The 25,163-nt window shown below is 33.4% G+C and overlaps 1 protein-coding gene across 1 annotated transcript in view; it reads right to left on the bottom strand.

Moving 5' to 3' along the window:
* The window catches only part of LOC118187376 (uncharacterized), a 143,927-nt gene that overhangs the window by 12,660 nt on the left and 106,104 nt on the right, over positions 1–25,163 (bottom strand). The window contains exons 3-4 of the mRNA XM_035357588.2: positions 23,289–23,432; positions 1,836–1,922 (exon numbers count right to left, since the gene is read on the bottom strand). Coding sequence (XP_035213479.1) covers positions 1,836–1,922; positions 23,289–23,432 — 231 coding nt within the window. The remainder of the gene's footprint in view (positions 1–1,835; positions 1,923–23,288; positions 23,433–25,163) is intronic.

Raw genomic sequence — 25,163 nt, 5'->3', positions numbered from 1 at the left:
GTCAGGCTGAGAAAAACAGACCAAACTCATAAATTATTTTAGCTTTAAATAATTTTCTACAAAATTGATGTTTTTGTGGTTAAAAGGTACTTACAATTCATTTAGTATAATGCTAAATCTACCTTAATTATTAATACCATCACTCGTATCACTGTATGAAAATTTTGCTCTGCTGGAAAAGTAAATAAATGCAAGTGTGTTTCCCAAAGGTAAAAGCATGTAAAACAGATAAACAACTGTCTTTTTTTAAAATACGTACTTATGATAAATGACTAATCATTTCATGATATATCTGTTAAAAGCTACAATTTATCATTAGTAGATGATTAGAAATGTTTTTGAATATATATATATATATATATATATATATAAAGAAAACTGTAAACACCTTTTCTCAAAGATATTTGTTTTAAGTGATCTTTGAGAATAATCACGTCTTATCTGTTTTATTTTACTTTTGCAGTGCATCAAAAGTTTCGTACAGATTTCTAATTATATATTAATGATGATGGTGATAGCACTACTATAAACAGTCGCCTTTGACTATTACGCTTTCAGATAACAAATATAGTTTTCATTCTCCAAGAAAGCATTCATCATGCTGCGAGAAAAATTATTAAAAGGTCAATAAAGAAATTTCTAACTTCGGCTACTGCCAGTTTATCTCAGCCAAGCGCAGGACTGGTTGGCTTTGGCCACATTTAGTAGGCCATTGCTTAAAGTGGCCGGCTATATTACTAAGTGACGGATTTCGAGCTTTTAACGGCCTTAACAAACCTATGAACGTGAAACGCAAAAACCCTTCCGAGAAACGCTTATTCCATAACTAATTTTAATGGCAAAGTATACTCACAAGTTTAGGAAAAAGTCGCGTTCAGCGATTTCTTTGCTTACCTACCTAGAATACTTTACGATGCTGGAGAAAAAGTTTGCGCTGGAAATAGTTTCACGCAAGTCGACCAATCAGAGGAACGTCCTGCTTCTCTACAGTACACTTCTAAGAGACCTTCCAAAGAATAAATTTTTTGGAAAGGTTTCTTAACTTGTTTCGTTTTCGTTGGTCTGTTAAGGTTTTAGCTATTAACAGAAGCAAAAATTTCATTTGCAAAGTTCCCCACCACCAAAGAAGAAAAATCTTTTAAGTCAATCGACTGAACTCTTACCACCTAATTATCGGCAGAGAAATCTGCTACCAATGAGAATAATTTCTGTTCATGTGACCGGAGAATTTAGTAGCTATGATAGCCTCCGATATACTGGTTAGGCTAAATGCTTAGCTTATAAAATCAACGAACACAGTGTGTACTCTCTGCTGAATTAAAAAAATAATAAAAACCTATAACTCAAAACTGCTGGAATTTCGGTGGTTTGTTAAATTTTTACAGCTGTGCTATTGCTTTTATTAAGTTTCCCCTCTTAAATATTCCTCCTTAAGAAGGTCCTTGAATAACCTTTTGATAGAGTTCTACAGTAATTCTTTTCGCGTAAAGAATTTTGATTTACAGTCATACGCTGATCGACCACTTTCGTTTAATCAGTGTATAACTGTATGTTGCTCCATCTTTAGCATGTAAAGCAACTGCAACTTGTCGTGGCATGGATTTTACAGGTTCTTGGTAAATGTCTGGAGAAGAAGGACTTCATACGTAAGCCGAACCCGAATTTTTGAAGGCGTTACAAGAGAGAATGAAAAGGCTTACATTTTAGAAGGCGTATATATCTGTTCTTTAGAATAATAGCAGCATAATTTTAAAACCGGGATTTCATGTAGAGCTACTTCAATTTTGAAAATTTAAATAAAATATTAAATCGAAACAGTTGCAATATATACTTACTGCAAATGCAGCCTGCCACATTGGCAATGGTCGCTGGACTTCTCCCAAGACGCAAGCCATGCGGCCCAGAGCTGCTAATCCCATAACCTGTAAAAATGAGAAAGTGGGTTTTTTTCCCAAGAAAGTAGCATAATAAAAACTGAGCTATAAATAAAATAGCACAAAAATAAAAAATGCATAAAATCAGATACAGTTGAACCTTAGTATTTCAAATCTCGTGAGAAAAGAAAGAAAAAAAAATGAGATAAAAAGGTTTTAGTTCTTGATAAATTTTAGATTAACAGTTTATATTTAGTCAATGAAATGGAGCATACATTAAAAAAATATGAAATATTATCAATGTTTAATTTTAACTTCAAGCTTTCCAACTAAAATTAGGAATCTTATCAAGCAAATATGTCTAATGAAATATATACGAAAGAGAGCTCAAAACTACGCTCTTGTATTTTTTTTAACTTTTAATTTATTTACAGAAATGCAGAGATTGAACAAATACTTCATTTTTCTATAAAAGCTCCTTCCCCTACCTCTTTTTCCTTTAAGCTTTTTAAAGCTTTTTTTTCACCCAACATTAGTAATTGGCAACGTTAAAAATATTCTTAACGTAGTTACAATTCATATGTACTAAATTGTAATCCCGAATTATTTTTAAAGGATCTGATTTAATCTTTTTAATCTTAATTTTTAATCTTTGAGTGCTAAGCAAAAGCTTCTCTTTTTTAGAACACGTAAATTCAATGACATTAATTTTTCCCCAATCTGAAATTGAAAATCGGAAGCTACAGTATCTCACAAAAGTAATGGGACACTTGTGCTTTACAAAAGGAAACTAATAAAATGAATTAAAAGAACATGTAAAAATTTTTTGTGGGTGTGTTTCATACTCAAATTTAGTAACAATTATTACATAACATACATTTTCTCAAAATATTAAAATATTAATTTAATAAAAATTCAATTGTTTTGAACGGAGCAAAAAATGGCTCACATAAGTGATGGAACATCATTAGATACTACTACGTACTACAATAAAAATATTTTTTGGGGTTTTTATTTTTACTCAAAAGCAATTGGCAATAATTTATAAAATCGTCTGCAGTATTTCTCCCCAGTTTGTTTTGGAATTTTTGTGTTTTTTAGTTCCGTGCAGCCATGCTAAACGAAAAGAAACTTTGCCTGAAATTCGAAAATTAGTTATTAATTTGCATATTGAAGTGCAAAATCTATTAGAGAAACTTCTGAAACAGTTAACTTGAGTCATTCAACAGTTTTCAATATCATTAAAAGATATAAAAAGAATCATACGATTCAGGATAAAAGAAGACCTGGCCGACCATCGAAGCTATCCAATGGAATAAAGCGAATTATCGTTCGACATATTAAAAAAAGTCCAAGAATGAGTGCTCCGAAAGTTGCTGCTGATTTACAAACATTATATGGAGTAATTGTTAATTCTGAGACTATTAGAAGAGTAATTCGATCTGCTGGATATCACGGTAGAGCAGCCGGGAAAAAATTCTTCGTAAGTGAAAAGAATAGAAAACTCATACTGGCTTTCGCAAAATCCAACATAAATAAGAATTCTGATTACTGGAATGAAGTTATATTTGCTGATGAGAGTAAATTTAATATACAGTGTCTCACAAAAGTGATGGGACACTTGTGTTTTACAAAAGAAAACTGTAGTAAAATAAATTAAAAAAAACATGTAAAAATATTTTGTGGGTGTGTTTCATACTTAAATTTAGTAACAATTATTACATAACATACATTTTCTCAAAATATTAAAATATTAATTTAATAAAAATACAATTGTTTAGAACGGAGCTAAAAAGGGCTCGCATAAGTGATGGGACACTTACTTTTCCATCAAATATTTATCCAAAAATTTTACTTTTTAAAAGGTTTTAAAATTTTGTTGGATTTCCTTTTACTTTTAAAACATGATTTAATCTTCTTGGGATGGATTCGACTCTTTTTTTTTTTTTTTTTTTTTTTTTTTTGATTTCTGGAGTGATTTTACCCCATTCTTCTTGAAGCACCGATTTTAATTGTTGTTTTGAAATTGTGTGTTTGCGAATTCTTGATTCCAATTCTTGCCAAATATTCTCTATGGGATTTAAGTCTGGAGATTGTGGTGGTGTTTTTATTATTTCAGGGCAGTTATACAGCAGCCAGATTCTAACGTTCAAAGCAGTGTGCTTGGGGTCATTGTCCTGGTAGAATTTAAAATCGTTATAAAGGTTAAATTTTCGTGCTGAAGATTTCAAATTTTGATTTAAAATGTCAATGTACTTGTACTGATTCATTATACTGTCAATAAAAACAAGATTACCAACTCGAACGACATACACCCCCATACCATAACTCCTCTTCCACCATGTTTTACTGTTGGCACCAAGCTCTGTTTGTGAAATTCTTCCCTGGGTTTTCTCCACACCAAGATTCTACCGTAAGAACCAAATAAAAACTTTAAACTGAATTTCTTATAGATGTTATTAGCTTTAATCCATAACTATAATTTATCATTTGATCTCATATTAATTTGAGCTTTGCATAAATCTCTACAGACATAAAAAAGAATGTCTGTGTGTTTATGTATTTGTTTGTTCGCGATTAACTCAGTCACTATTATAGCTACCGTCACCAAATTTTCTACAATTCTTTTCTGGGTTCTGGGAAGGGTCGACGTCTACTTTTTTCAAAAAACAAATAACCAAAATCAGAGATATTGATTAAAAATTCTGAAAACGCTAATTGCCGCCCTCATTTTTTTCCGAGTGGCAACAGTCTCGCACGCTGGAGATAAAAATCTGCTTTATTTCGCGAAGTGTTTCCACTGCTCGCTTTCAAATCGTAGAATTTGTTAACAAAAAATTTCCAAGTTTTAAAATGAAATAAAAATAGCATTGCCAAGTATTAAATACATTATTCCCGATTCTAAAAATTCGTGGGAAGCCATTCGACTGTTCCCATCTTCGTACGACTTAAATCAGCCGAGATATTAATTAAAAACTCTGAAAATACTAATTTTCGCACTAATTTTTCCGAATGGCAACAGTCCGGCGCATTGGAGATAAAAATGCTTTATTTCGAAAGGTGTTGCTACTGCTCGCCTTCATATCGCAGTTTATTAATAAAAATTTGTAATTTTTACAAAATCTATATATATATAGAAGAATGACTTTTTGTGTGTTTGTTCGCGTTATTGATTTTTGATCAATTATGATCCATTTTTTGCCACATTTAATCGACTAAAATTGAATATAAGTGAAACACTGGATGGAACTTGAACTTTTAGGACCATTTGATTAGAAAGACGAAAATTATTAAAAACTGTGTGCCACTGTTGCTGATAATTAGTTTATTTTTCTATGGACATTTTTATGTGGGTTCCATATCGCATCAGAGTGAAAAATGTATGATTATGAATCATATTTTTTGCATCGTTATTAGAGAAGGATTACAGCGGTATCGTTCGCTCTATTGTTAGATACATTACTCTCAATCTAACTTAACTGGCATCGGATACTTCCGCTAGTACAAAATAATAATACCGAGTTGAAAATTATAAAAAATACATAGCAATGACTTTTCTGTCTCACTTTAAAAATTTAATCGTTAACAGTTAAATATGTTTTAGATTTAGGTAATGGATTAAGGAAAAGCGCGCGAATGCACAAAGCTCGAGAATATAGCTCCCTTTATTGCTTTAAATCGATTATTTCAAGGCGATTTCAAGATACGTTTCAAAATGTAATCTTAAAGGAAGTACTGTAATCACGGAAAATTCCGGGTACCATATTTCAATGAAAATATCCATTTTGATCGGTATCGAAATCGCTATCGTTATCGCAATTTAACGATGTTTTTGCGTGACATCTGTACGTAAAGACCGAATAAAAGACTCTTTTTCCCAAAACGAATTACAAAACTGATTTAAAATGGGTTCAGAAGAGATTTTTTTGTGGCGTCTGTACGTACATACGTATATATGTACATTTATTTCGCATAACTTAAAAACGAATAGCCTCAGAATGTTGAAATTTAGTATCTGGGACTGCTATAACATGTGGAAGTGCAAATTCCATTTTGGTTGCAATCGGCCGCATTAAAAGTATGTAAATATGTGTTTATATATATCCACGCTGTTACTCGGCTCAGTGAGTTCAGTTTCTTTATTCTTATAGGTTTGTAAATTGTGCATTTTTTGTTTTAAAAATGATTGATTTAAGTTGCCTTTAGCTTCCGGTTAAGGTTTTAATGCTTTTAGTTAACCTGCATGTTATAGTTGTAGAATTATTAACAATTTAAAAGTTGTTTAAGTGCGGATAGGCCTAATTTTTTTTACCTTAGCAGCCATATTTGTTTACATTTCAAACTTGGCAGAATAGCGGATTTGTTGCCAATCTAGAGAAACTAAGCTTCGCTACAACAAAGTAACGTCTTCTTTTATTATTGCGAATTAAAATATGCTTAATCCATTCAAGATTATCATTTAAGTTATTAAATTATCCCATATATTGCCTCAGCATAGCGTCCATAGTCTTTTTGTCGAGTGAGACCAAAAATAAACTTTCAGTTTTCAAGTTTGTGCGAAAAATCCGTCTTCTTCCCCGTTGGCCGAGTTGCTTGTTTTTGCATAGAAACTGTAATTTTAATTGTAAGAATTAGTTTCCAATTTTTTAAACTGTATGTGGTGTTTTATGTTTTTCAATATCTTTAAATTTTTAATGAAGATATTTTGTGTTTTTATTATTTTTGTCTTACCGCAAAGTAAGAACTGAATTAATTCAATGAGAAATACATCTCTAATGAAATTCGAAGAAATAAGTGTTTCATATTAGCAGAAAATACTGTCGCCAGTCTGTTTCGGACGGAAGAGAATGTTTACGAGTAGCACATGCGCATTAGGTAAGCAGCGCTGGATCGTCTGTGGAAAGCGGTTTATTTTTTAGTCCAAAGGGGCAATTTGCCCAGAAGGACTATTAATTTCGTTTTGACATTTTGCGTCGATTCACGATAAGTGTTGGTTCGCTTTTCAAATTGTTGCCATCAAATATTATCGCCCTGTATTATATTTAAAGAAATTAAATAATGAAGAATCTGCGTGAATGTATGTATGTTTCTCGCATTGTGGTAAAACAGCGGTACCTAGAGCCATCAAAATTTAAATAACTCAATCTTCCATAGAACATGGGCATTTGAAAGCCCTAATTTGAATTTGAAATTTGTTTTATTACCGATTTCATATTTTGTAAAACTTCAACGAATTTTTGAATAACAAACGAAACGATTTCAAAGCGAGCAATGGCAACACAGTACGAAAAAAAAATATTTTTTTATCTCCATTGCGTGAGACTATATCGGAAATTCTAAAGATATGCTCATTTTAAAATTATTTTGCGATAGTGCTGTTGAACTGAATTTTATAGTTTAAGTGCGAAGAAGATGATATTTAATAAACAAAGGTAACACGCAAAATGCTAAAAAAACGCCCCTTTGGACATAATTTAAAATCTGAAATCTTTCAGATTTTTTTTTAATTTGTTTAATTTCTTTTATACATCGTCTTGGATTTATTATAGTATTTGAATAGAACATGTGGTAACGATTAGATATTCAGATGATATAATTTTTTTACATTCTGAGTTATAAAATGAATGATATGTAATGCTGTTAAAGTGAACCTAGCGCCAGAGTATCGCTATGATAAATAAATATAGCGAATTTTAAAAAGCGCATTTATTCTATTGTGGTTTATGCGCTATCGACGAAGTAAATTTAATTCATTTCTTAAAGTTTAAATGAAATGCAGAAAAAAGTGCGTATAATTTAATATTCCGTACAAGGAAACTATGTGGTGTACACATCAGAATTTTTTAAAATTTATTTGTAAAATTTTGAAATTAAATTTTGCCCCTCTATTAATCGTTCATCTGAGTATTGTCTGAGTCTTGTCTCGACTATGCTCATAAAGCATTTTTAAACGATTCTAAGAGATAATAGCAAGAAGAAGGAAATGTCCGATAAAAATCCTTATCTTAGTACAGAATATTTTGCGCGTTGCCTAGCAACAGCTTTTTCTCTAAATCTTCATATTACAAAAGAATGTAAAAGAAATGTAACGTGAAACTACTGCAGATCGTAAGCAGAGCTTTCATCTACATGCGCTTGTGAATTGTAACAAGTTATAACAAGCTTGTTGCAGACACGCATCATTTTTATTATTCAAAACGAAATCGCTTGTCATTTTCCTCGGTATTTCACGGCTTTAAACCAAATGTGCTTGAACTACTTTAAAAATTGTAATTTCAGAACATTCCTTGAAAGATAAGTATAAACATTTAAAAAAATCTTTTATTTTTTGAAAGTTTTCTTTCCATTCCTCTTGAGCCTGCGACGGTAGTGCTGCCATCTTTTGACGATGATGGCAACTTATATGGTTACTGCGACTTTCTGTAGAGAAAAACTAATGGCAACTTAATAAGGTTACTGCGACTTTCTGTAGAGAAACGAATATTGTCATTCAGTAACGAGGTTGATGTGAAGCTGAGCTATACATTTTGTTTTGCATCATGGTCGACTGTAGAAGCTCGTACAATCAACACTGATCACTAATATCTCTCATTCAGTTCTGAACACGCAAACGCCGCCAGGTCATAACTAGCGTTCCTCGTGAGCCTCACATTGTTGTGAATGCGAAGCTTCTTTAAACAAAAATTCTGCATCATGCGTACACAATTATACAGATTTTGCGGCCTCCCTAGCAAACATGGCTAAAAGTCGGAATGCTTGATGGGCTATATATTAATCTGATTTACTGATGGTTTAGATCCGAAATTTCGATTTTATTTAACCAGCTGAAGTTTGCGCATTGGAGTAACAAACAAAAATATACAGAGATCACATTTTGCTTTCACATGTTAATAGGAATTTTTACTCACGAAAATCCATTCCTTTCGGAATCCTTTCATCCAGAACATATGTGTCGTAATTTCGTATATGGAAAACAAAACATTTTTTTTTTAAAGCAAGCATTGCAGCGATATCCTGTCTTTAGGGCATCCCACTGTCGAAGACATACATAATATCCATCTGACCCCTGGAGCAAGCAACCAAATTTTTGTAGTTTTCTCCATTTGTAACGCAAACATAATTCAGTGTTCTTCAGGAAGTCTTCGATGATACAAGAAAGATTAGAATATATAGAGAGACTGTCACAGCGTTTCAGATGTGTACTTTAGGAAGCACGACTGGTTTGTTGCAACAACCTAAGACGAAATTTAACGAAGCATCAGAACGAACGATCTAAAACGCACCATCAGAAAATTTCGCCATGAAATTACGAAAACGGCTCCAAACTACCATTGTTCAGCGGTCTTCACCGCCCTGCTATTTTGGACGCCATAGCATTGGATATAGAACATAATATTACTAACAATATTAACAGTATAGATTGGCCACTCTTCCTAGAGAAAGTTCACTAACATAATATAAAATATTCAAGGGTGGTTTCATGAAGAGTAGAAAGAAGAGGAGGATATTTTTAACATTTACTGGAAAGTTCAGTAGTCTACCAAAGATATTGTTCCTTTCATATGTAATAGCTTTACTCTTATTCAAATAATAAAACCACCAATTTCATGTGTATCACCTTATATAATAAAATAATGATTTTTGTGGTCATCTTAAAATCTTATATTGTAGACATTAGACATTTTTTGGAAGCAGGAGAGATTGAAAAATTAGCAATGCTTTCGCCCGGAATCAAACCGCGGACATCTGGAATACGCGCCTAGCGTGCAGACCTCCACACCACGAAGGCATGCCAAGAAGATGGGAGAAATACCTTATACTATATGTGAGGTCATTTAAAGATTTGGAGCCATTATGAATGCATAGGCGATAATCACGGCTCTGATTACAACTAGCAAGCTCATTGAGTATTTTATCGTAAGGAAACTTTTAAAGTCGAAATTTTCTTCATGTGCTGCTAAAGTTACTCGGCAAATACCACATAAAGAGGTTTCTGAAATCCATCATCTTGCCTTGCTATCTTCCTTTTCCATGATCAATCATTTCGAACATTCGACCATCGTCCGCATGGAAAAGAATATACAAAAACAAATTTCTGCAGAACTAAATATCTTCGGAATATTACAAGATAAAAAGTGTATCTGGGTCGAGTAAGAATGCTACACAAGCTCAAATTTAATATAAATTATGATATTTTTCAACCAAAATGGCAAAAGCTTTTAAGGCAACTCTATACTCCAGAGATTAAAATGCGGTATTCTTTTTAAATTCTTTAACTGTTAACATTTAAATTATTATTGAATTCAAATGATATGTATGTATTGATTTTTGTAAATAATATATTATTTCTTATATTAAAATCGTTCATGCACTTCTACTGTTTCGTCTTCTCCACCAGAATATGTAAATGAAGTAAGTTTTAAATAAGAGCGAGAATCTTAAGTTTAAGAGAGAGGTTTGGTGTTATTAACTTGCTGTGATGGAACTTCTGCTACTGTCTGCCTCGAGCGTTGTTGCCCTCATTCTAAAAGTTTGTCTTTTTTTTTTTTTTTTTTTTTTTTTTTTTTTTTTTTTTAATTAACTTAGTAGTCGTAGATTAGTGGAGCCAGGTTGTTAGGCTTGAAATTTTAATTTTGACTTGTAAATAGAATTGTGGACTAACAATCATGCAAAAAATCTAAATATAATTTTTTAATTGTTTAGTTCTGTACTTCAGCTGAAAATTAAATTAATTCGTTAGTTGTTTTACATTGTTGTATTGTGCTAAGTGTTTTCATTTTGACAGAATAAAAGGGGACGATAATTCATACAGCACAGATTAGACTATCGTTTAACTTAGGACGGACTGAGTTTAACCTCGTAAGAGTTAAAAAAGAAGAATCGAATGGAGTTATTAGATGTCTTTGAAGGAAAATTCATGTTCGCGAACTTATTCTGGAAATTTCAAGAAATCTATTCATGGAATGCTCTTATGCAGGCTAAATGCCATTTAAATGGAATAAGGGAAATTTGGAGAGCAGGGAGAATCACAAGCCATTAATGCTTCATTTAACCCTTTGCGGCACAGTGTGTCCGGTCTGGACACACCTAAAAATTTCCTTCTGTACGCACAGAAAAATTGAATGAAAAAGGATTTATAGTTTACTATAGGTTACTCTGAACCTTTTTTTATTTATAGTAGATGGCAGCTCAACACAAACCAGCCCATATATTTTAGCCATGTTCAGTTTTTTAAGACCCTCATTTTTCAAAGAAATCCTTCAGATTTTTTTTAATGTGCAAAAGGAATTGTTTGAAAAGAAATTTCTATGTTACGTTTTTGGCTGTATGCTAACCTCCTTATTATATATTAGTTTTAAATTTTTACCTTGAAATCTTGCCGAAAATCAAACGGCGAACCCAAGGTGTGCCCAGACCGGGCTCACCGATAATCTAGGACAACTGAGAGTCTGTATTCTTTGTTTCTCCGCATCTCATCGATCAGACTTCTGTATACTTCTGTATATCTTCAGTTGCCTGAATATGTGTTAAAATTCTAAAAATTGAGGTGCGAATATTGCACCGTGATGATGTATGAATCAGAATACGTGTCTTGAGAATTAGTTGTCGGAAAATAAATTATGTGGTATCTACTGCTGCATTTGCCTGCAAATTTTATCATTCTGTCTCCGCAATAAACCTTTCCAACATATTACGTACAATTAAAGTACATAAAAAAGTCTACGTTTTTTCCCAACACCAAAGAAAATGTTTGCTGTAAAAAAAAAAAAAAAAAAAAAAAAAAAAATTCAAGAAATTTCCACAGTAATTGTGTTGCACTGAGACGGAAGGTAATTTCTTATAATGATTTTTAAAAAGTAAGCCTTAGGCCAATATTGGGAACAAACTGCACAATGATTTGAAGAATTCGTGGAAAATGTTTTTGGTAATTCCATTAAGCTATTGTAAATTTTCTTTAAGTGGAACTGTAGTATAAATATTTTCAAAATCGTAATAATTAATGTCTAACTGGATAAGGTGTTCCAGAACTAACTGAACAAAAGTCAGGGAGCGATAGATCACGTCGAAACAAATGCGCTTATTTACACATAGTCGCACATTAAGCATTTAGGCGCTGGAGGAATTGTATAAAATATTACTTCTTCCGCTGCTAATAAGATGGCAAGTATGAATACTATAGTAGAAACCAGTGATTTGGGATGTCAAGAGTTTACTGCTTCTGAAAGAAATGTTGAATAAAACCCTCCAGATAAACCGACGAGACTTTTCTAATACATTTAGACATTAAACTGAGCTTAATGGAAATGGCTAATTTGAAAGTATAATATTTACACATTAAACTGTACTTAATTGGCTTAACTAATCAGAAAGTCACTCATAAAGGAAAACCTGTTTTAACTACCTTTTAAATCAAAATTATAATCCACCGTGGATTTTAAATCGCATGAACATATCTCATGCGATTTCCTACGCGGTATATTCATGCAACTTCATATTCGATGAGTTGACGCCAAATTTCAATTAGATGCTGAATCGGGCTCAGTTGTGCAAAGATCTTGAAAGTATGTCTAAAATTTCTTAGAATATCACTGGGCTTTCAAATATATACAGTTAATAAATTAATCATTAAACATCTGCAGATTCAAAATTTGTCTAAATTCTAAATTCAAAAAAGAAATCACTTATTAATAACTTAATGAGAATATAGACTATGTATTTATTATTAAAAGGTATGATAAACTAACTCATTAATGAAAGAGTATATAAGTTATAGAGTGGCCATTCTTAAATTTATATATGCAAAGATACAAAATGTTTTCCTTTATAATGTCATGCAATCTTGATTATCCATCACTCTCATGACCGTTGTTGCGACGGATAATAGAAAATATAGATAATAAAAAATTCTCCCATCACCAGGCACGGCAACCAACAACGAGTATCTGTTTTCGAACTATCATAATTTACAGTATGAAGAAAACTCAAGATTAGAGTTGAAAACTGATCACGTTATAGCTTTCTAGGTGGCTTACTACTATGTACAGTTAACTGCAACGATGATGCCGTAGTATTGAGGAGTTTTTATCCATTATAGCACGTAATTTAATTGTATATACGAGTATTTCGGAATATATAGAGTTTGACGAAAGTTTCAAGCCACCGCAAATATCGTCTGCGCAAACAGTCTGCGTGTTTAATCATATTTTGCCAAACGATTTCTGGCATTTGAAAGATAAAAAGATTTGCCTTAGAGCACTGTGTTGTAAAATTTGTAAAAAATACCGTTATCATTAAGTACAACGTGTCTGAAATGGAACTATCACGCTATCAGATTAGAACCGTCATTTACTTCCAATTCTGTTGCGAATCGTCAGCTATAGAATGTCACCAAATCATGTATACAGTTTTAGGTACTAATGTTGTATCATATGACCAAAAGTAATTAGTACCAAAAGTTCAGTAACCAATTAGTACCAAAAGTTCAAAAACAAGGACATTTAAGAAGCACAGCGCTCTGGCCGGCCTACTGATGTTGATGAGGCAAGCTGGCGAAAATTTGTGGAAGAAGATTTGGATGCAACACTCGAGAGCTTGCTAAGGAGTTAGATTAGTGCCATATCCATTAGTCGCGCTAAGCATCGCATAAACTTCACGTACAAGTTTAATTGCTGGGTGCGGCATGAGCTGACGCAAGCAGATAAGGACAGACGTGTTTGAGCCTGCACTAATTTTCTCGAATATTAATGCAAGGACCCAATTCTGGACCAGACCATCACTTGTGATGAAACGCAGATTTACTTCAACAACACAAGCCGAAAAGAGAGTTGATCAGCGCCCGCTGACCCCGTGGGCAGCGTTGCAAAGTGCAATTTGACTAACAAAAAGATCATGCTTTGTATCTGGTGTGATTGACGTTATATTATTCATAAAGAGTATCTGAGAAAGGATAAAATCTTTGACAGTAAGATGTACAGCGAGATGCTAGTCCGTGTTGACGCTGCTAAAGAAAAACTGCTACTAAGGAAAAACATAGAAGTTCCGGACACTCTCCATATAGCCCCAACATCGCTCCTCCGGACTTGACCTTTTTCAAACCAGCAGCCACATCTTGCTGGTGCTATCTTCTGTTCTGCACAAGACGTCCGAAATGAGGTCGATCTCTTTTTGGACTCGCGGTCACCAAGTTTCCGGGCCGAAGGCTTTGAAAAACAACCAAAACGTTGGCAGAAATTCATAAATTTGGGTAGTAATTATTACCCGCACTAAAGGTACTGCTTTCGTTTTTTTTTTTTTTTTTTTTTTTTTTTTTCTAACTTTATTAAGAACGTCTTCTGGCGGAAAACTTTTGTTATAACCAGATATAAAGATTGTATAATAAAAATAAACACTTTTTTATTAAGCTTATTGATATTGTTTAAGTTCTCTTATTAATAATGGTTATTATGAGCTATTTCTCTTCTTTGTTCTTCGGATTTGCAATATTTTGAGTTAAAAAAAAAAGAAGCCGTCTCTGGAATTATACAGTAAATCGAGAGTTTCCTGTATTCTAAATATAGTAACGAAGCTAATCGCATTTAACTGTATAATGTGTCTCTTTTAAATAATAATTTTTTTTGTACTATTTGAATTTTGATGGATTCATTTTATCCATCTAATGCCTCAGCACTTGACGATAATAGAATCCAAGGTTTAAAAGAATGACAGTTTCCACCGTTCTTATTTTGCGCCTATTTGGTTATCACAAATAGAAAAAGCAAAAAAATAAAATAAATATAAATGTAACGGGAACTCGCAGATAAATGATCAAATAACCAGAACTCGATTGCGATTAACAAGATATGATTTGTGAATTCCTTCATACTGCACTTAAATAATGGCTATGAGTTAATTTTTAACTATGCGGTTTCAACTATGCAGTTTCACAAAATTTTATAAAGATACAATTAATTGTAGTACACCTCACAACTTCCTCCTTCCTATCAATACTGCTTCGCAATTTGGAAAGAATGTCAACGATAAAGAAATGTTCTCCAAAATCGCTTGCTCAATCTAGTTGGAGATGGGGTATGTTTGAGAAACACATACTGGGAGATCGCAGATGTTTCCTGACCCAGTTCCTCTTCGCAGAGAAAGTAAATGCCAAAACACATATTCCGACAAATCGTCTGGGATTCCCCAAAGCGTGAGGTCTTTAAACCCCAAACCGGTGAAGTTACGCGCCATTAATTTCGACACAAAATCTGATTTGCGGTTACAGTACTTCCTCATGGAATAAAGACGGTTTGAAAGTAAAATGATTCATTTGGCAATATCTGATTAAGCAATTCAATTCGCCAAAACCATTAACCGAAGCTTTAAAACCTCTTTTAGAACAACATAAACAGGAATAACAGTTTTAACCGTTAGTTAGTAATCTGAATTGAAATCTCGAACACACACACACACACACACCAAAAAAAAAAAAAAAAAAAAAAAAAAAAAAGGCGAGCATTAGCGGAAAAAAAAAAAAAAGAATTGTTAAAACTTGTTTAAATTTTTTATCATGTTCGCGTTAAAGAGGGATGCCAGGATTACAACTTTTCAGACCTACTATAAGTTTTCTGATGTCCTTGTAGTTTTTATCGTCTCCTCTTTGCTAGGATACCATACGGATTCTCATCCTTTCCGATTCTGAATCTGTTGTCAAAGAAAATCACTCGCGACTTTAAGTATATTTCCTTTATAGCAGTTTCACGGCTCAAATTCGGTTGTTTGCTCTTTACATGTTGAAACAAGCAGCAGTTCTGTTTTCGAAACAACGCTTTGATTTGAAAAATAAAAGTTTTTTCGAATTCAATTTAACGCATAATTTTATTTATTTTTTAATTATACCTATAGCGATTTTAAACTACAGAGGTCGTCTACAAAGTTTTAGGACAAATTTTTTAGTCTCGAAATGGAATTTTGCGTTGGTTCATTTTAAATGGTGTATCACTTTTTAAATTGTTGCCACCAAATATTATCGCTCTACATTATTTTTAAAGAAACTAAATAATAAAGAATCTGCATGTGTATGTATGTTCCTCGCACTGGGAAAAAACGACTGCACCTATATACCAATTATATACTTTTCTATAGCTATTTCAGGTGGCTGGCCGCATGACTGGTTAGTTTTTAAAGGAATAATATAGCGAATATAAAAATATGTATGGCAATATCTAACCCTTTATTGGGAATTCTAAAGATACGCTTTTTTAAAGATTTTGTGATTTGCTGTTGAATTAAATTGTATGTGGCGTAAGTGCGAAGAAAGTGATATTTAATAAATAAAGTTAACACATAAAAAGATAATCATAGAAAGACAAAACAAATTTTTTGTTATGCATCTTACTAAGAAAATTGAATATTGTTATAATAAACTGAGAAAAGACTGAAAAAGTACAAAAATGTATGGCAACACTTAACACTGCATCGAGAGTTCGAAACATGTTTTATAATTTTTCTGTTGAACTGTATGTGGCGTAACTGCGAATAAAACGATGCTTAATATTAATGCTAAAAAGACAAAAAAATATTTAAAAGTTATCAGGGGTGATTGCAAGGGCAGACTAGTAGAATGCGAGCTCAACGAGAGGGTAAAAAACCTTAACAAAACGCTTTTGAGAAACCGTTAAAATCTGAACCCTTTCTTTTTTCTTTTTTTTTTCTGATATAAAAAAATTATAGCAAAACTTTCGAACCATAGTTAATAACATTTGTAACTATGATACCTAAATTTTGATTTTCCTAAATTTTGGTCTGTTTAAGTGCAGAAAGTTTTGTGTAGTTAATCATTTGCTTTCATCTTGTAAACATTAGCAAGGATTCAAAAGCTAAACTATTCCATGTCATGATCTGATCCAAAGGGCAGACATTAATCCTGATTCTTTCAAGAAACGTTTTGATTGGAGATAAAACCGGTGTTTGGCTTAAAATTCTGAAAAAAAGGCAATCATCTGCTTGGAACAGAGAAGGTTCATCACATCCACTAAAATATGTATTTCAGAAATCTCAAATAAAAACCATGCGAGCGATATTTTTTAATTACAAAGAAAAAAATTCACAAGAAAATTTGTTCTTAGGAATAGATAATGAACTTCATATACCTTATACAAACCTAATTAATAAACAGACTTCTGAAGAAATTTCAGCGCGTTAGCCTTGAAAAAGCTCAGTCGAATAACCAGCTTCTGTCGCGCAAGAAGGCGCCATCAACAACTCCATTCTCGTAGCAGTTTCTATCGAAGAAACGTGTCACAGATCTCAACCCGTTTTATTGATCAGATTTGTCACTTTAGCCTACTCTTCTCACCCCCCGAAGTGAAATCTCAACTCAAAGGTCGTTATTTTAAGAGTAATGGAGTGATTCAAAAAGCAGTAATCAGAGTAAATTTTTAAAAATGTACGCTGATTCTTACTGTTGGACTTTGTTTTTGAGTGTGGAATAATTGGAACTACAGTCAATCGAATATTCCCAGAATCCAAGCAATAGTATTGAAACTGTGGCCCATGCGCTATTCATAAATTTAAATGACAACTTTTATAATACCGTTTCTGACACTTACAATCCTGGAGATGCTCCTTTGACAATAGGTAATGGTTATACGAAGTGCAGAAAAGACAACTACATTAGCAGCACATTGCATTGACGATGACTTGAAATCTTACTGAACGATACAATGAATATGTATAGTTCGATACTTCCACAGAACATGTCTGAAGATCCAGTAAGCGTCTACTAAATGAAATAAATAGTTTAAGGCTAAGTTTGATGATCTCCGTATATTGGTCTTCCCGTTATTTGTATGGAAGAAAAGTAAACTATTTTCTTCAAGCAAAAGTATAGATAAGCTGAGAGCGTGGTTTAAAATATTTTCCTTATCTCGAATTGCACTTTCTTAAAATTTCTTTCATATGTTTGCAATTTCTTACGTTTTATGAGAGGAAGTAAGGAAAATGCGCCATTAGCAAAACAAAGGAAAAATATGCTACTATATGCAATTCTATAATTCTCCAAGAAAATTTCTAAAATTAGAATAATTTAATAAAGAAATGAAAAAAAAAAAAAAAAAAAAAAAAAAAAAAAAAAGACGTTATTTCGATGTTACGTGAGAAATTCTTTATGAATATAAAAATATGAGCAAAATAAAATCTTCAGAGGTTCAAAACAAATTTCCCATTACGCCTTTTGGGTGTATTTTAGTTTTGATTGATAGCAGCTAGTCCATCCACGCATGAAAAGTCAATTGAGGTAAATCGCGATGGGCAGACAGACTTTAGAGAAAAAAATGAAAAGTATTACCAGTTTGGTGCTATTTATATACACATTAAAAGCAATTCATCCTTGACTAACATGATGCATCAAATTTTCCATCTGAATCCTTTCGCTCTCGAAGCCAATATAACTTTATAAGGAAATAACAATACGGTTTTGCCTACTGAACCAAGAAGTGAGATCACAATCATTCAGTAGTGTACGTCGAAAAACACCGCCTAAAAAATGACAGATATTTGTAGGTCAAAAAAACCAATGTAGTCAATTCACTATCAGTAAACTTTTAACCCCAAAGAGTGACATATTTATTGTTATGCGATTCGTAAAAATTTTTCATCAAATATACATCAATCAGAAATTTATCCTGAAAGCCTGCAATATATATACACATTTCAAACTATAATCACCCTTTTAAGAAAATGTTTTCCAGCTTTAATATTTTATCTAATATTTTATCATTTGACTACAATTAGCATGAGGCAATAGCAATTCCCTAAACAGTTTTTCCTGTGATGAGATATAATATTTTTGATAAACAAATGGTTTTTAAGTTTGTGTATTTTTTTTTTTTTTTTTTTTGTCTTTGGGAAATATTAGCTCCAAATTTCTTACATTATGTCTTTAATGATATTTTTTTCTGCAGCTTAATGCGCGAAAATACTAGGCATGTTTATATTCAAAAGAATTGTTTTGTAATTATATATATATGTTTGATAAAAACTTGGAGAGACTGCTGCATTACTAGGAAGATGACGCTCGAAGGAGGGGGACTTGGTAGACAGGGAGTAGTCGAACTGAACATAATTCTTTATTGCTGGACACGAACTAATTATTAAAAATATATCTTTCATCACACATGATCATGGGCGCAATACTCACACCGCCATTTTATATAGAGTGTCACATTTTAAATAACGGCGTAGTTAGCAGCAGAACCAAAGCACAGCAAAATAAAACAGCTTCCAATCGACTCACAGACTGAAGTTTTATAAAAAAATGGAAACTTTTTGGAATAGGCACAAATAATGTGCCAGTTTGTTTGTGGCTGCAACATGTTTTACTGAAATAAAAATGAAGATTTAATTTGCCTCGGCTGCCAGTTTCACATTCATTATGGATCAACATTTATATGCCACCAAAGTTCCTGCTGTTTATTACTTCTAAGTTTGTTTCTATTACATACATATATATGTATATACACATAATAATACCTTCATATATATATACAGTGGTTGCCAAAATTGTGGACACTTTTGGAAATTTTTATGTTTTTGAACTTTGTATGCTTATAGAAAACGTTACGTTTCACAAAATGCAAACTTGTATATATCATTTTAAAGAGAATTTATTACTGAATTCAATACAAAACACAAAATTCAATTATTTGCAATACAAGAAAAGTTAAACGATAATAGTTATCGATATACATTAGATAGTGATGATTGCAGTGAGTTATCAGTCCTTAGTAAGGTACCCTTTATTTTTGATTACAGCTTCACATCGACGTTTCATTGAGCTGACAAGAGTTTTAAGCTCTTCTTTCGTTATTACATGATACCAGGAAACAATTATAGCCTCAATTAGTTACCTTTTATTTGATGGGCGCCTCATTCGGACAAGAGTTTTCAAACGGTGCCACAAATTTTCGATAGGATTGAGGTTTCCTGGCCATGACAACAATTTAATGCTCTTTGTACGAAACCACTCTTTCGATATTTTGGACGTGTGGCAATGAGCAGAATTCTGCTGAAAAATAAACGAAGCATTGTTGGGAAAGAGATCTCTGATTGAAGGTAGAAGTTTTGGTTCTAGAATAGTGTCAATGTATTTTCTGGCATTCAGTGTCCCATCGATGACATGAAGGCAACCAATACCATATGCTGACATGCATGACCAAATCATAACACTAACTGGGTTCTTCACAGTTGCTTGAATGCAGTCAGGATGTAGCCCTTCGCCTATTCTACGTCTTACATATTTTCGCCCATCACTACCGAATAACGATATCTTAGTTTCATCACTGCATAGAACTTGTGACCACTGATCATCTGTCTAATTAATGTGTTCCTTTGCCCACTGTAGTCTTTTTTTTCGTTGCTGAAAATTAAGATAAGGCTTTTTTCGTGGAATTCTACCTCTCAGTCCAACATCTGTTAATCTTCTCCTGATTGTTCTTGAACTGACAGAAACACCAGCATCATTCAGATCACTTCTGATGGCCGCTGATGACATTTTCTATCTTGGAGACATAGTCTTTTTATTCTTCTGTCATCAATAGATGTGGTGCACCTTTTCCGGCCTTTTCCTTCTTTGTTTTTTATTGAATTTGTCTCTTGATATCGTAAACAAAACTTTCGGGCTCCAGATGTAGTCACTGAACCACCCACCTGTCTTGCAATTTCAGCATAGGAAAGACCACTTTCTCGTAACACAATAATATTACATCTCTTTCTAGGTGTCCAATCTACTCTTTTATTTGATGTGATTGCTTCTTGAATAAATATTAAAATTTTTTACAAAAATTCCTACTTGTAATTGCACTGTATAAGAAACAGGTCCTCCTTCTACAGAACAAAGCAAAATAATGAATTGTTTCAAGTGTAAACATGATGTCAGCTTCTACTGGCAGTTACTAACATTTGATTGGTTCTCAGAACAAGAATAGTGATTGGCCAGGAAAGCTAGACATTACAAACCACTTCATAACTGTGTTTTTTATTTATATTAAAGTACATATAACTTTTTTTGCATTGCAAATAATTGAATTTTGTGTTTTGTATTGAATTCAGTAATAAATTCTCTTTAAAATGATATATACAAGCTTGCATTTTGCGAAACGTAACATTTTCTATAAGCATACAAAGTTCAAAAACATAAAAATTTCCAAAAGTGTCCACAATTTTGGCCACCACAATATACACGTAATAATACCTTCATATATATGTACATATACACACGTAATAATACAGAATGTTAGAGAGATGATGAACATGAAGAAGCAGATGATGCTAGATACCCAATGATTTTATTTAAATATAATTTCGTTGAAAAATGAACACAACATAATATTATAAGCAAAACAGATGGATTTAACCAATGTTCAGGAAAAACCACACACACACGGAAAAAAAAGAGGAGTCTTACGACCTGGTCACATAGGATAGCCTATTTTGATATGTAAGGTTAAAGGGTCTAAAATACTGTTACTTTTTTTATTCTTCCTTTACGTTCGTACGGAGTTCGTAGATATGGAGTGAATAACGACGACACTTAATGAAGTATCGAAACCCACTTTATTTGCCAGTATTGTCAGGACAGCTCCAAAACACTTTCACGGTCGTCAAAGATCTACTATAAACATGCTGGAACAATCAGCGACACAGCCTTCACACTGTCAGGCAATAACAGTTCCTGCAAAGGAGACAGCTTCCTGCAAAGCACCTGACTCTGCTTTCCGGAGTACAGCTCCCGACTCTGCTTGGTCGTTCTCGGAACTCCACGTACTCTCGAGACTCTCCACGCTACAACTCGCGATGTACTCGACAACACACGAGCACAGCTCCCGACTCTTCGGTTCAGTTGTTCCCGGAGCTCAATACGCTCTTCTCGACGATGCACTAACCGCGATACACTAACAGACTCCTTCGGTGCACTCGACGACCCACTCGGCACTCGCTGGCCGGCTGTCAACTCGATCGTCTCCGCACGGACTAACTAGATGAGACACTCTACGAGGCACACACATTCACTGACCCCTTCTTTTGAGCTATGGGGACACTTGTGTCCAGGTGGGCTGAAGGGAGCCTCCAATTCTTACATTCACTGACAGCGGACCAGCAGGGTTTATATAGCTTTCGGCTTGTGTTCGAGAACATTCGGGGCTAAACCGGTAAGAATTCGTTCCAGAAAGTTCTCCATCCGTCCATGGTATATCGCCAATTTTGTCGCCAAATGGGCGATTTCTTTCCAAATGTGGCAACCCTGCCTTCCCTTGCCGTTTTTATGGCAACCCTAAAACTGCTTTGCGGGGAAGCTATCTCACAGCGCCTGTACATTTCGTAACAATACCTTACTCACAGCTAATAATAATAATAAACACATCTGCTTACAATAAACTAATACGATAGTTTACATTTATTACAAACGTCTTCGTTTTTGATGGAAACTGCAGTAAATTTACAACTGCAGAAACATGCAGTGAACAGGTACAGGTTCAAGACAGGTCAGCATCTGCGCATTCATTGCATCTAATATGTATCCATCTACGCATATCAGATATCGCCAAGCCTTGCTAACTGCTAAGTTTCCGCCTCGGATAGAAAACAAGGGAAAACACTCCAGCAAGAGATCCGAGGTTCTCCCATCGCTCTTCTCCTACCATCAACCTCTCGAGAGGATTTCGGCTCGTCATGTATTTTGATTGCCCCCTTGCTACACAAACACTTACAAACATCCATGCTTTCTCCAGGATTCGAGTTTGGGGTCCTTCTGTAGGGCAGTTATCTTCCCACAGACTGGATGGCACCTGCAATGAACAGTGGGTAGTGATTGTATCAGGTTAAATACTTTATCTGACGATGGCTTTCCACGGAAAATACGTAACGATGATCTTCTTGGATGTAACTAAAAAAACTGTATTAAAAAAATTATCTCGTTGCAGATACTGAATTAAATGTTAACGTGATAACATCTCTTATAAATTTAATGAAGTTTTTATGTGGCAAAACCAAAGAAATGTAATTTCGGTATTTACGTATTAACGCAGCCACGTTAGTAGAAGTCGCCACATTTTCAGAATGTACCAAACTCTGGCAACCATGCGCATAACAATTCTTTCGGCAAAAATATATTCGTAACAATTGTTTCATTCAAGAAACGCCGCCATTCTTATATTCCTTCTTTTTCTTTGTGGTTCAAGTTCTAACTCTTGTCATAAACAAACCATATTTTTTGCCTTAAACTTAATTTCAAAGTATGAGCTTGCGAAATTTTCCAGCAATGGAAGAAACTGTGGTAAACTTTCTGCAGGAAGCAGAATTTTGCTCAACATTTTCTAAAGGAAATAACAAGGAACTGCATTTCCTAAATAGCCGCTATTCGCACATTAAAGTATTTCTTACCCGTGTAAGCTGGGGTGGCGGACTCGTATGCTTTGCTACCCATTCGGGAACATGGGTCAAGTGTTCGCAGAACACCTTCACAGAGCTGGTTTCGTTCGATGGATTGTTAGGGTCCGACATGCACATCTCAACCACAGAAATCACCTAAAAGAGAAATTATCCTTTTTAATCCAATATATTAAATTAAAGGCATAAAATATGAAAGAGAAACAATTTGATCAGCTATGAATATGATAGTTTCCTTTAATATAAGATTTAAATATTAAATTATAGTACTTATGTATTAATGCAACCACCTTAGTAGAAATCACCAAATTTTCAGAATATGCCGAATTCTTCCAGCCATGCACATAACCATTCTTCCGGCAAACAAACATACGCATAACAATCGTTTCATTCAAGCAACGCCGCCACTTTTGTATGCGATGCGTTCTCTTTCTTTTTATTCCACGTTCGAACGGTTTTTATAAACAAATCGGGATACTTTTTGCCGTACACTTAGTTTTAAATATAAGCTTGTGAAATTTGCTGGAAATGTAAGAAACTGCAGTAAAATTTCTGCGGGAATACAGAATTTCGCTGAACATTTTCTAAAGGGAAAAACGAGAAAATGCGTTTCCTAGATATCCGCTGTTGCCGAGGATTGCACGAAGCCGAGTCTCCGCAATTCTCCGATGTTTTTTATAAGCGAAGAGATCGCAGTGTACTTCGAGATAGGAATAACGCAAAAAAAGTACAGAAAGATTTGAAGCCGAGTGTGTTTTATTTGCCAACAGCTGTACAATGGTATTTCAGTATATCCAGGAAAAACATATTGGAAGATATTTTCCCATATGTGTTAATTGCACTAAGAACGTGTTGTGCTTCAGATGTGCAACCTCAGATGAACGCAGATTTGCAAAACTAATAAAAAATTATTTACGATCTTTAATGAATGAATGATGGTTAAAAGATTTTCCTACAATAACAGAAGAAAGACATGGCACGTTCACTGGATACTGACAAGCTAGTTAACGGGTCTAGTGCTGAGAAGGTAAGAAATGGGAAGATTTAAGTAAACAATTAAAAAAAAGGGCCCGAAGAGAAAAAGAAAATGTTATTGATTTTATGTAACAAAACTATGAGGATACAAGATAACCTTTATGAATAGTGATGAAAAGTAATTTAAAAAATAAATCAGACTACATGCTTTTAAGTACATATCTACAACAAAATACTGTAAAATCTAAAAAGGATTAGAAGTGTAGAACATTATATATGGTTAAATTGCTGAATTTCTTGAAAATATTCTGCCCTTTTCAGATTTCGCTGAAATTTTATTAATATTATTAATATTATACAAGTGTATTAATATTATTAATATTATACAAGTGCATTTTTATTAATATTATACAAGTGCATTTTTATTAATATTATACAAGTGTCGCATTACAGTGTTTTACTATACTTGTAGTTTATTTGGCTGTGGAATACTACATAATTTTGAAAATTGTTAATATATAAAATACATTATATAAGTGTCTATAAATTTTGTTTCCGAAATAAAATGGTTAACAAATAGGGAAGCTATGAATTGCAGTTGTAAAAAGCTTTCCAGATGCCCAAAAATCTCCAAGCAGAACTCAGGAGATTAACCACCTATAAATTCTGTAATAGTCTGAACCAGTACAATTTTAAAGTTACAGAACACACAAGTTCAACTTGCGTGAGGCCTTAAAAATTACATACACCAGCCTTGTATACACTGAGTTAAAAATACATATTTTAAATAAATGTAATATATTATTATATATTGTAAAGGAAATACTAGAAAATTATTTCTTTCTCCCCATTTCAAACATGAAATATATCCCCGTATATATATATTATTAACCA

The sequence above is a fragment of the Stegodyphus dumicola genome, chromosome 8 (genome assembly GCF_044657685.1).
Source record: "Stegodyphus dumicola isolate Sdum_Otavi_A_Nest chromosome 8, ASM4465768v1".
Lineage (NCBI taxonomy): Eukaryota > Metazoa > Arthropoda > Arachnida > Araneae > Eresidae > Stegodyphus > Stegodyphus dumicola.
This window is presented reverse-complemented; position numbering and strand designations above follow the sequence as displayed.